This window comes from Rhea americana, unplaced genomic scaffold, assembly GCF_003343005.1.
Source record: "Rhea americana isolate MKP2758 unplaced genomic scaffold, rheAme1 scaffold_264, whole genome shotgun sequence".
Taxonomy (NCBI): Eukaryota; Metazoa; Chordata; class Aves; order Rheiformes; family Rheidae; genus Rhea; species Rhea americana.
The window spans coordinates 431,300-442,515 of NW_028186384.1; the positions used below are offsets into that span (position 1 = coordinate 431,300).

Genomic DNA, 11,216 nt, shown 5'->3' on the forward strand with positions numbered 1-11,216 from the left:
CCTACTGGGAGTGAAAGGATCCCACCAGTAGCGAAAAAGCATGACGACAGTCTTGTGAAGACACTAAAAAGACTATATGGGCTAGTGGTCACACAGAACTTAGGTTCCTAATATTGGAAYAAGGGGATACTAAGACCCTACTCCAAAAATCTGACTAATGGGAGAAACAAAGTAAATTAATTTTCCCTTGAAATACCTGGTATACAACATAACTTGAATTGTATCACTGCCAGAAATGTGATCTAAACAAGGCTTTGCAAAAAGTGTGAGCGGTAAATTTTAATAAAGCCATGAGAAAGGAACATATTGCAGGTGTTGCTGTCTGGGATGTAGGTGGTGGAGGAAAAGAAAGAACTCAATGAGTGAGTGCTTTGCAGAATGTTGCAATTCTCAGTTTATGACAGCACAGAACTTCTTGAGAGATGAGATAAACACGTTGAAGGACTGGCACTTTWGATGCGACAAAATACAGGGTTAAATAAACATAAATTATTCCCCTAGCTGTTTCTTACATGATGAACACCTCAAAGTCAAGACTGCTAGGAGAAGATATCCCCAAACTAGTATGGCATAAATGGTTGTGAGATACTTTGAAATCTAAAGTCAGCCACAGTTCTCCAAGAACACTGTTTATATTGTATGGTTGCTCACCAAAACTAAGGAAGAACAACACAGAAAACAGCAACCGAAGTTAAACACAGTTCTCTGAAGTGCCATTGTGCTTGGAACAACGTTTGTTGTTGCTGCTCTCGGCTTTAGCACAGAGCAACAACCTGAGAAAGAAACCCTGAACCAATGGCCTTTTGTGTTTTTCCCTTTCTAGAGTTTTAGCTAAATACTGCAATCTTTGCTTCACCTATAGCCAACAGTCTTTTAACCAAGCTAAGTGACACACTTCGGAGTGCTCTGTTGCCGTGGGTAATGGGAGAAGGACATACTTGTGGATACTTCTCCCAGGAGAACATGCTATGGGGTCTGTACACATGCCTACCACCAATGATGAGGTAAAGGGCTGATGGTACATCTGTAGCCAGCACCCACCAGGGAATAGAGAGCTGAGGAAACAAGGCTGAGTTCTGGGAACTGTCAAGGGTTGTGACTAAAAGACCTGCAAAAAACTGACTACTAGGAAGTACTGCTGGGTGCAGCAATTATCCTGCCAGATTTTCTGTTGTTAAGGGCTTACTATGGTTTCAGTAAAGGAAAACTTCCAGCAGAYTGTGGAATTAAATACTGTATCAACCACCAAGAACATGATCTCTGAGYATTTGGAGTTAATCTAATCTGGTCTCACCACCGATCTGATAGAGTCTGCATACTTAAATTGGGTGAAAACTGAAGTGGCAAAATCTGCAAGTGACAAAGTCATTCAGAGTGATCAAACTTATTGTAAAGAATTAATTTCAGAAGATGTGAAAACACACTAAGCATGGGCAACACAATGGCAGATGAAAAATATTGAAAAATGTGTTGACAAATGTAAAGGAGTGCATATAAAAAGAAATTTGTGAGTCCCTGTGATAATTTCCTGTAACCAACAAGTCAGAAGCAGTCAAAAGGGCAAACAATGCTAGGAAACAGCAGAATTCAGGAATACAGAACAACGCAGAGGATCTCATGTCAAATCCCTAGCATGGCTCCATCCTGAGTCCTGTTTTGATTCAGGCATCTTTAAATGGACAAAGGAGAATGTGAGGAATATAGAACACACTGACAAGAGAAATGGAACAGCTTAGCTACACACAGAGAGAAAATAAACTAGCACTGTGCAGCTTGGAAAAGMAATGTCTCAGAGGGCATAAAGAGGGCAACAGAAACAGCAATATCAGCCAGAAGAGTGAATAGTTACTCACTTTTTCCCATTACACAAAAACTGTGGGAACTCAAGTTAAAACGAGCAAGTTCTTCAGAAAAGAAAATAGCCTTTAAAACAGAGCGCAAGCTGAAAAGTGAACAATGTCACACTGCTCTGAAGARGCAGAGCTTTGGATGCAGAAACCAGGCTGCACAACTTGCAAGGTTATGCTTTCACTCCACTGAGTGCTGGCAAGGCCTTAGCAACAGTACTATGCCCAGACTGTGGCACTGCCCTTCAACAAAASTGTGGGTCACTTGGAGAAAGTTCAACAGAGAGCAAGAAAATTGCCTGCAAGCTAGACAACGTGACATGCAAAGAGAAACTGAAACAACTGGGTAAGGCTGAATACGGATTCAAGTATTCAAGTTGTTAAAGTCCCTGCAATGAAACAGAAATAATCTGCTCATTGTCTCTATGGAAGATAAGAAATAACAGGTCTCTTTCAAAGAGCAGATTCAAGACAGACACAACAAAGTCCTGTTAATGATGCAGTAGAGAACAAGGTTGCCTGGGCAGAGTATATAGACTCCATCACTGGAAATTGTTAAAATGATGTTAGATGAATATTTGTCAGAAATGGCATAAGCACTGGTCCTGTAAGACTTGGTCTGACCCAGTAAGSCTGGTTTGACATTCACATTTTGCAGGGTCCGTGTGCTATAGCCTGTTTCCTCCCCAAGGCTTCATSCTGTCCTTTCAGACAGTGCAGCGAAGTCTTGACCCTCACTCCTACTGCCAAGAAGCCCTGAAACCTGCCACATACAACCTGCAGCGATCCCAAATGCAGAACAGTCATAGCTTACAAAGGGACTACTTACGCCATTCTTGGCTGCCAGCAACAAGTACTTCAGACCTCTCTTTTCCTTAGGTTGTAGCCCTCTCAGGTAGAACACTCCAAGATAAGCCTGTGCCTGCAGCAAAACCACACAATACAAATTAGCCACGATTCTCCATCTTAGTTACTCCAGTTCTTTAACTTATTTTACAAGTTATCTAAATGCTTAGGCATCTGCTCCTGCTTGGGCAATCCACAATCTCTGGCAACTCAGCAAGGACACTTGCAAGACTGGAACRCAACGTATCTTGCTTGCTGCAGAATCTGCTAGAAAAAGCACTGCCTAAGAAAATTAGTCTGATATGGCAAACACGAAAACCCACATTTAGTCTATAAAATTCCATTACATGTGTTGTAACTCTATCGTATTAACACTGTAAGACCCAGAATATCCTTTCAACTTGCACTGCAAAAATCAGAAACAGAGAATAGCTTGAGAATAGCCCAAGTTGTTTGCACTAACCAATATCTACAGAAGCTACAGTTTGTAGAGCAGTGTGCTACATGAGATACAGTCACTGCCAGAATGGCTGGCATTTACAACACATGCCTAAATACATCTCCTGAAGAGTGGAAAAAGGATTGCAGGGTGCACAGGTCCATATGGATGAATTATCTTGAAAAGCCATAGCTACAATTTGAGAATCTGTTCTTACTTCAAACATCTCACAGAATTTCCTTCACCAAAGTGACCTGTATATTTGGAATTGAAAGGAGATGAGATACAAAGCTACAATTTCRACTGCTGGTCAGTTTTCCTAAAATGATAGTCTAATCCAGAGGTTCAGTCTGGAGAGAACAATTACGGGCATGTTTGACTCCAGCTTCAGAGCTGAGGTAATTCAAAAAGACACAAAYAGCACATACCCTAATACTTTCTACCAGATGCATGCTTGCTGAGYAGGGTGAACGATTAGTCTGACTGGGCAAAAGTGCAGTCCTAAATGATAGGAACAGAAGATACTTTGGAAAGCCACTTCCACTTAAGAGAGCAGGAATTTCTGGTGGAAKTCTCCTGTTCTCTGCTGAACCTTGGCTAGTGACTGCAAGCATGACAGAGATCTGGAGTTTCCTTCCTGCTGATGTCATCTGAACAGCTCTTTACCCTGAGAAGACAGAGAGGTGTGAATTGTGTTTAGTGACACAATGTCAAAACATGTTTGACCCAAACACAGATGTTGTGGTAACCTGTGGTAACAAAGCATACACTTTGCTTTCTGGGAGTGTTAAATCTGCTTTGCTCCAGACCCCTATCTGTTGGATATGACTGCTTCTCTTCACTTAAAGCTGATGCCTCCATCTGCAGATTCTCTGGGCATGAAACATGAAAGGCTGTCCCTGCTGTATTAAACAGAGCAGACCTCAGGAACACCTGGCACCGGAGAAGAGATGATTTAACAGGTTTCATAAGAACTGGTGCTTCTGAACTCTCTCTTTATTTGTGAGGTAAGAAAGCCTTATGTGGAAGGTATTGGTTATAGCTGCATCCCTTCCTTAAACAGGAAGGCTAAGGGGGGAGTGTCTTTATCACAACACCAYGATGGGACCTGGAGCTTGCACTTACTAATATGCAAAGAATCCTGTAAGCATTTTGGGTTCGGCCAAAAAGAGCCACATTAAATAGCCCTACAACAAAACAGAAAACCAATACTGTTGACATAGTGGGTATCTAGTTGCCTCCCACATACGGGTGGCAGGTGGGGCTGTATCCCATTCACTGGCAGAGGTATCAGTATGTAGGAAGATTTTTGCTTCCAGTCCCATAGAGGCTGCTTTCTAGGACGTCTTGTGGTTCAGATCCTAAAGAAGGGGATCTCTGCTGGCTCTCTCCTAACAGGATGTTCMGCTTTTATGTGGACACTAACCTCTGTAATCCCGGCCATTGCTGCCTGCTCCAGAAAAGYCACTGCCTTCTGAAGACTGTCCCATTCATTTTCAGGTCTGTGGCTTAAAACGCATCTAGCATAGCGATACTGTGCCATGGGGTGACAGTTGCTGGCTGCATAGTAGTAATAAAAAGCTGCCTGGAAGCACAGAAACACACGTGTGATTCAGGTGATACATTCCCTCAAATGTGACATGCCTCTCCTCTCCCAAGAACACTACAATTCAGTCCTCAGGCTTAAACTCTCATTCTAGTTCTATTATAAGTTGCACACACCCACCTCTGCAGCCCTCMCACACTTCCCTGCTGAAGTACATGAAATTACCCAAGTGAGACAGTTGACTACCACTGTATGAGAGCCTTTTAACCAGTCCTGCTACCTCTAGTCAGAACTCCTGTTTCGAAGGTGGGCGAACAACACTAAAGCTTACTCTGTGCCAACAGAGATCTGCACAATTACTCAAAGCAAGCAGCCTTCACAGATCTGCATGAGCACACTYGCTAGGAACAGCTACAGAAAGATGCTGACTACAGCCAGTATGCACTAGGTGGCAGGCTGTACTTAAGGTACTCAAACTGGACAGCTCCAGATACAAAGCAGTATTTGGATGTACAGTGGTGTTTTAAATACAGTAACATGACAGGTTTCTCCTTTGGTACCGCCCGGCTGGTAGCGGCACAGCACGCATACCTGGGATGGGACCTCAGTAGGCCTATGCGGAAGGGGATTTCAGGAGCGTATCTCCAAGGGTTTCTGTGGCATTGAAGCCAGTACAGCAAACCTGCTGTTGGCTTTAAAACGTCCATTTTTTTTCTAAACAAGACTTCAGAGATTGTCACATACATCCAAAAGTAAAGGGCTTGTGCATCCAACAAAGACCACTCTCTCCTGGTCCATGCAGCAAATGTACAACCTACAAGCTGCGGATACCTTTTCCAGGTCTTTTTCTGTGCCTCTGCCGTGCTCATAACACAGACCCACGTTGAACTGGGCTTTGCTGTAGCCTCGATCTGCTGCCAGTTTGAAGCAGGTATAGGCTGCCTTGTAGTGGCCTGCTCTCATACTTTCAATCCCTGAGAAGAAAGCAATGTAAAAAGAGAGGAAAATAAAACAGACCAAAAGAATCGGAGCCTCAAACCAGCAACCTCCCCCACAGYTATTGGGGCCTTTTTTGTCCCATGCCAAGCGGTCTGGTTCACTTTCACCGGGCTCACCAACCCTCACCTCAGATTAAAAAGTTTCCATAGGACCAATGGGAAGGCTACTCTTTAGGGATTTTTCTAGTCTCATTGCAAAGAAGGAATAAGGGCTTGCACAATGTAYGGTTCACAGAGAAGCGGCTCCCTTTTCTAGTGCTGCAACTAGGGGTATATGAGAAAAAAAAATAGAAATCCCTGGCCTATAGATTGGCATCTTATTTCAACTCTTTTTAGAACTGCAGTTCCGCATCTGCTTTTTCAGCATGCCAGAAAAACTGAGACCTCAGACACTGAAAAAGGAGCTGCAAAGATATGACAGCTCATGTTACAAAAAGATAGAGATGACTTAATTTCCAACTACAGATGTCAGGACAACAGTATAGACTTCAACCATGACCGGATTTAAATATACTGATATAAATCAGGTGGCAGAATGGGATAAAAGGCAATAAATCTCTCAAAGCACAGTTGAAATTGCTGAAAGGAGGCTTCAGCTTTGGGCATATGCCATCTGCAACAATTTGGAGGTCCTCCAAAAAGAGAAAAATACGGTTCAAGGCGCAACAAACCCAAGTCCACGTTACCAAGGATGTTGAATGCAATGGAAATATCAATCCGGAAAATCTGCTGCAACTGGAAAGCAGCTTCCTCTAAATGCCCTTGCCGTGCTAGGTCACCCTTAGGAGCCAAAAAAGAAAGTTATTAGACAGCAAAAACATACCTACACTATAGGAGATCCTTTCTAGGAAACAGAACAGTCTGACACATTTGTACTGTCTTGCGGTAATCAAGACTGTAAGTTTATCTGGTGTCATGTGTCCACAAATGTCTCCCTGTCCTATAGAGACATCTGGTTAGGGAAGCTGTGTGGACATTGCTCACCTCCCCTCTGGTCAGGAAGGTGGTGTAACCTCTCAGATATAATCAGACAGCCTGGCGCTATGCATAGCTCCCCTCCTCAAAACAAACATCTGCCCTTGCTCAACCTCCTATATCATGTACAATGGCACAAACAGCATTTCTCTCTGCCAAACATGCACTGACATATTTCTATATGCTTTACATGATTCAAACAGAGCCTAAACTGTCAGCTTACTGAACACTGCACATTCCTAATCCACTGTCTCTGCTGTGCAGGATTTTCTTTTCTTCCTTAGTAATGAACAGTATTTTTTGCTTTGCCATAGCTCTGGGAGGTAGGAGGATTAGCCAGGCCTGCAGCTTTAGTTTCCACGCTTGCATACAAATTTAGTGCCATCGAGTGGCAACAGTGCATACTGCATACAATCTGAGATACCTCCATGCTTGAGAAGTCACATTACAAAAACGCCCCTCGTCACCCAACAGTTTTACTGCCCAGTCAGCACTCAGAGCTGCTCACAAGAGGATAAAACATGAGTTGACTCATGTCCTCTCTCCTGAGAGCCTTTTAAGACTAGACACACTACYCAAGATTGAATTAGAGGCTATTTCTATGGGACCTGCAGAAGTAGCCCTTCCTAGGATGGAGAGCTGAGCTTACCCTCTAGGGGCACACAACAGGCAACATCTTACTCGCAGGGGATCAGAAGTCACTTCCATGTCGAAGAGAGGATCCCATTCTGCTAAATACTGGAATCCTAGCCTCATGCTGTTCAGTGTCCATGAGCAGCTGCTCAGCTGACTTATTTGTAAAATAGGGAACTATCTGCACCTAAGACTGTGAATTGCAAGCAATTAACAGGCTTAATTGTAACAAGAAGAAGAATCCGACTGATGGTCTTATGGCTCTCAACCTGATGTATCCTCCTCAAGCCCAAAGGCTTTCTATTCCTTTCTCTAACAGACAAGACTCAGTCCCAATTTGCAGCCTTGGGAGTACTGACACCACCTTGGTGTCAAGCTGAACCACGTCATGGTGTCATGGGTTGTCTGCTGAAAACCAAAATAGAAACAGCATATAGTGACCTAGTGAAAGATGGCATTGAAATGCCAGTAGGCAAGAACATATTGGTGCTACTGGATTGCTGGGTTTGTTTTTTTTTTTCTTTTTTCTCCAGGTTTCCTCTAGTGCCTCTTTATTGGCATTCCTGTTGCACAAGTATCTTAAAGGATGGGGATGCCACTTTGGACTTCCTGGAATTTTGCTCTGGTTAAAGTGGAGGAAAATTTATCATATATCTCAGTCTCCTGGACTCTATGTGCAGGGCAGGAAAGGGTCTTGCCTGGGAGTGGATTGCTCAGGCTGTGCTTGGGGTTGCACTGAGATGCCTTCCTGTAGTCAAGGGATCTCAGGGGCAGACTAGGGGAGGGAAATGGGAGAGCATACCTGTGTACTGCGGGGGGCCGGTCCCAGGCTGCAGCGCTCAGGAATTTGGAACTCTCCTGCATTAAAAATAAATAAATAAATAAATAAATAAAAGGCAGGGTTAAGCAATATCGTATCTTCACCCCTTCCTCTTATTCCCAACCTGTCTACTCCACAGCTCTTTCCTAGAGGACTGATAAACTGTCCATTCAGAGATATTAAGAACAGAAGGAATTCTCAGCAATCCAACCTCCGTAGCACAAGCAACACAGCATCATGTGAATATGTCCTGTTGAGGCCTGTAACCTGCATCTGGCTAATGCATCTCTTCCAGAAAGGCCCCAAGTCTAGATCTGAAGACACCAAAAGGTAGTGAATCTTTCACTTCTTTGTTCCAGTATCTAGCAATCACCTCTAAAAACGTGTGCTTCATTTCAAATTAAAATACATCTGGTTTCTGCTCCCAGGCACTGGCTCTTGCTCGGCTTTTTCTCTCTTTACTAAGAAGCCCATTCTCCTTTTGAAAGTCCTGATATAACTAATCAATCCCTCTTAATTCTTTTTTGTGATTCTAAACAAAACTGAACTGTCCATGCCTTTCAACTGAAGTACTTTTCTCCTTGAGTTGATTAATTTTATGACTTTTTGCTGCTATTTCTGAATTTTCAACATTGTTATGAAAGTGCRGACACTATATTAGTCTCACTAGTGTCACAGGAAGGATAAAATTGCCTCCTCATTAGTATTTTTAACTGCCTAGTTTGCATGTATCAGAACTGGATTCCTATTCCTACTGGCTAAAGCATCACGCTGAGATGTTATGTTTAGGAGCTTGTCTACTCTAACTCCTAAATCCTTTTCCGGGTAACTCCTTACCAGGGTACAGCTCTACATCTGTAAGGCGATCATCAGACATGCTCTTCTGCTTGCATCAGATCCAGGTCCAGGTGACCACCCCAGAGTGTCCCAGTTGCTCACCACTGCCCTCTAGGATATGCTGGCACAGGCACACATTTAAACACTGCCTAACCAGGTCCAGTCAAAGTTATTCAACTAAGATGTCTACAGCAAAAGCTAAGCCAGTTCACTCAGGCAGTATTGTGTTGGAAGTGATTACACAGGCATTTACACCAGCCCGTCCAAGAGGACGGTAAMCTCCTGCAAAGAGGACCAACAGCTTGGGCAGGCTGAGACCCAATTATTTTGTAAYCTGAGTCATAAGCAGCTAGATCCCATCAGGCACCGAACGCTATCGTTCCAGGATCAGTTTAAGCCAATGCTGCTAACAGAAGTAGCTTTGTCCTCCCCATGTCTTCCYGTCTCCCTTGCAAGCTTTTTGGCTGCTGAGCAGGGAATTAATCTGAGTGAAAAATCAGTCCTTTTGGGGGTCCAATTTCTTGATTCCCTTCACCGTATGGCTCCACAAATGCTTGTGCTGGCACAGAGACAGAAATGAGTGTTCGACAGGCAAGATTGCTTCTACTTGTAGCTGCACCATCTTACAATGCACATAAAGCTGTGGCCTATGTTCCAAGTGTGGCCTCGTTACTCCTAGATAAACAATTTGCCTTCTGGCAATTTTATCTGAATAAACCCCACTCACCAGACAAGCAAGATCACTACAGCAAACACAATTTCTCTTTATCATTCCACCAAAAGTAATATAATCTCCAAATTTATTTGTTGCACTTCACATTTATTTTCAGTTCATACATAAAATTATTTGATCTTTGTCACTGAAAATCTTCGTCTCTGGTTCAGATATCTCACAATGCAATTTGTTTTTTAACATACATAAAACAGCAAATTAAAGTCTGCATTAAAAATTCTTCCAAGTGTTTGTTAAGAAGCATTATTACTTTCATGCCCTCAAGGCTCTTTATATTTGGTAGAGACATCTACTCCTAAATCAGAGATTTGTCTTTTACTGTCACTGGGAAAACATGATGTAATTTGGGCAAATTATTACTCCATGAAAAACCAACAGAAACTAATTCTGAATTCTGTCAGCCCTCAGGTCCCTCTCTCACAGGAAATCCCTGCTCCCTCAACTCCCAGTAATCTCCCCAGATTAGAGTTACTAATCCTAGAGAGCAGAAGATCCTTTGCAAGATGRCATAGGGATCAAACAATTCTGACACCCAGTCCCATTCCTATTTCCTGAAGGACTAGATTAAAGAATTCTCTCAGAGTTCACATCTGAAGCTGGGCAAGCCCCAAATCAAAACTTTTGAAAGCCTTCTCTTATCTCCCAGCAGCCATCTCAAAACCTGGCATACAACCTAAACACATTGCTTACATTGCTTCAACAACAGTAAATGGAGAAATAAAAGCACTCCCAGGCAGCAAAGAATCCCATTCTATTTCAGCAGAATAAGAAGACCAGTTTATATTAACCTCCAGACTAACATTAGTTAATGCAAATTCACCCCACTTGTTTGTTTCTCATTTCCCAATATAACGTCACAGGACTGCATTTGAAGATTGGGTAAGCTTCTCCAGAATTTTACGGAAACTGTGCTTTGAATAAATTCATCGCTGTATTGCACATACAGAACTATGTTAAATTATTTTTTAAGGTGTCATACAGTTGTATGTTCAAAGCACAAAAAAAGGAAACACTACAGTTAAAATTTTCTGTGCAACTTTAATTCCACTCTYTAAATATGCATGATAATACAACATGACTACACATACTCTTTTCCATGTTATCTTGCAGCTTTCAGTGCACTAGATGCACAATGCTTACATATTCAGCAGCTAATAAATATTTTGTATTTCCTCACTGTTCATCCTGTACTTATCAAGTGTTATTGAAACCGAGCTCCAAATGCAGAATTATTAAGCTTCTCATAGACTGTCTAGAGTGCTTATCCCAGAACAACCAAATGCTTCACAARAAGGAATTCACAATTGGAGCTGGCCAAAATCCAGGATTTGTGGCCCATGGAAAAAATTAGTGTTTCCAATTCATTTCACTRTGCTTTGAAATGAAAACACACTTTTGAAACGTGTGTAATTGCAGAACTGAAATAAGGAATTTTACAGTTCTGCCAGGGGTAAAATACAGCTCCCCAGGGCAGCATTCAGTTGCTTTGACACTGAGACTGACTGTAATCACCTGCTTGCTCACAATGTGCCTTTAACTTTC

The 11,216-nt window shown here is 42.5% G+C and overlaps 1 protein-coding gene across 1 annotated transcript in view; it reads right to left on the minus strand.

The window, feature by feature from the left end:
* Positions 1–5,559: 5,559 nt before the first annotated feature.
* The window catches only part of DELE1 (DAP3 binding cell death enhancer 1), a 9,926-nt gene continuing 4,269 nt past the window's right edge, over positions 5,560–11,216 (minus strand). The window contains exons 5-6 of the mRNA XM_085307820.1: positions 8,087–8,142; positions 5,560–6,456 (exon numbers count right to left, since the gene is read on the minus strand). Coding sequence (XP_085163946.1) covers positions 6,181–6,456; positions 8,087–8,142 — 332 coding nt within the window. The 3' untranslated portion in view covers positions 5,560–6,180. The remainder of the gene's footprint in view (positions 6,457–8,086; positions 8,143–11,216) is intronic.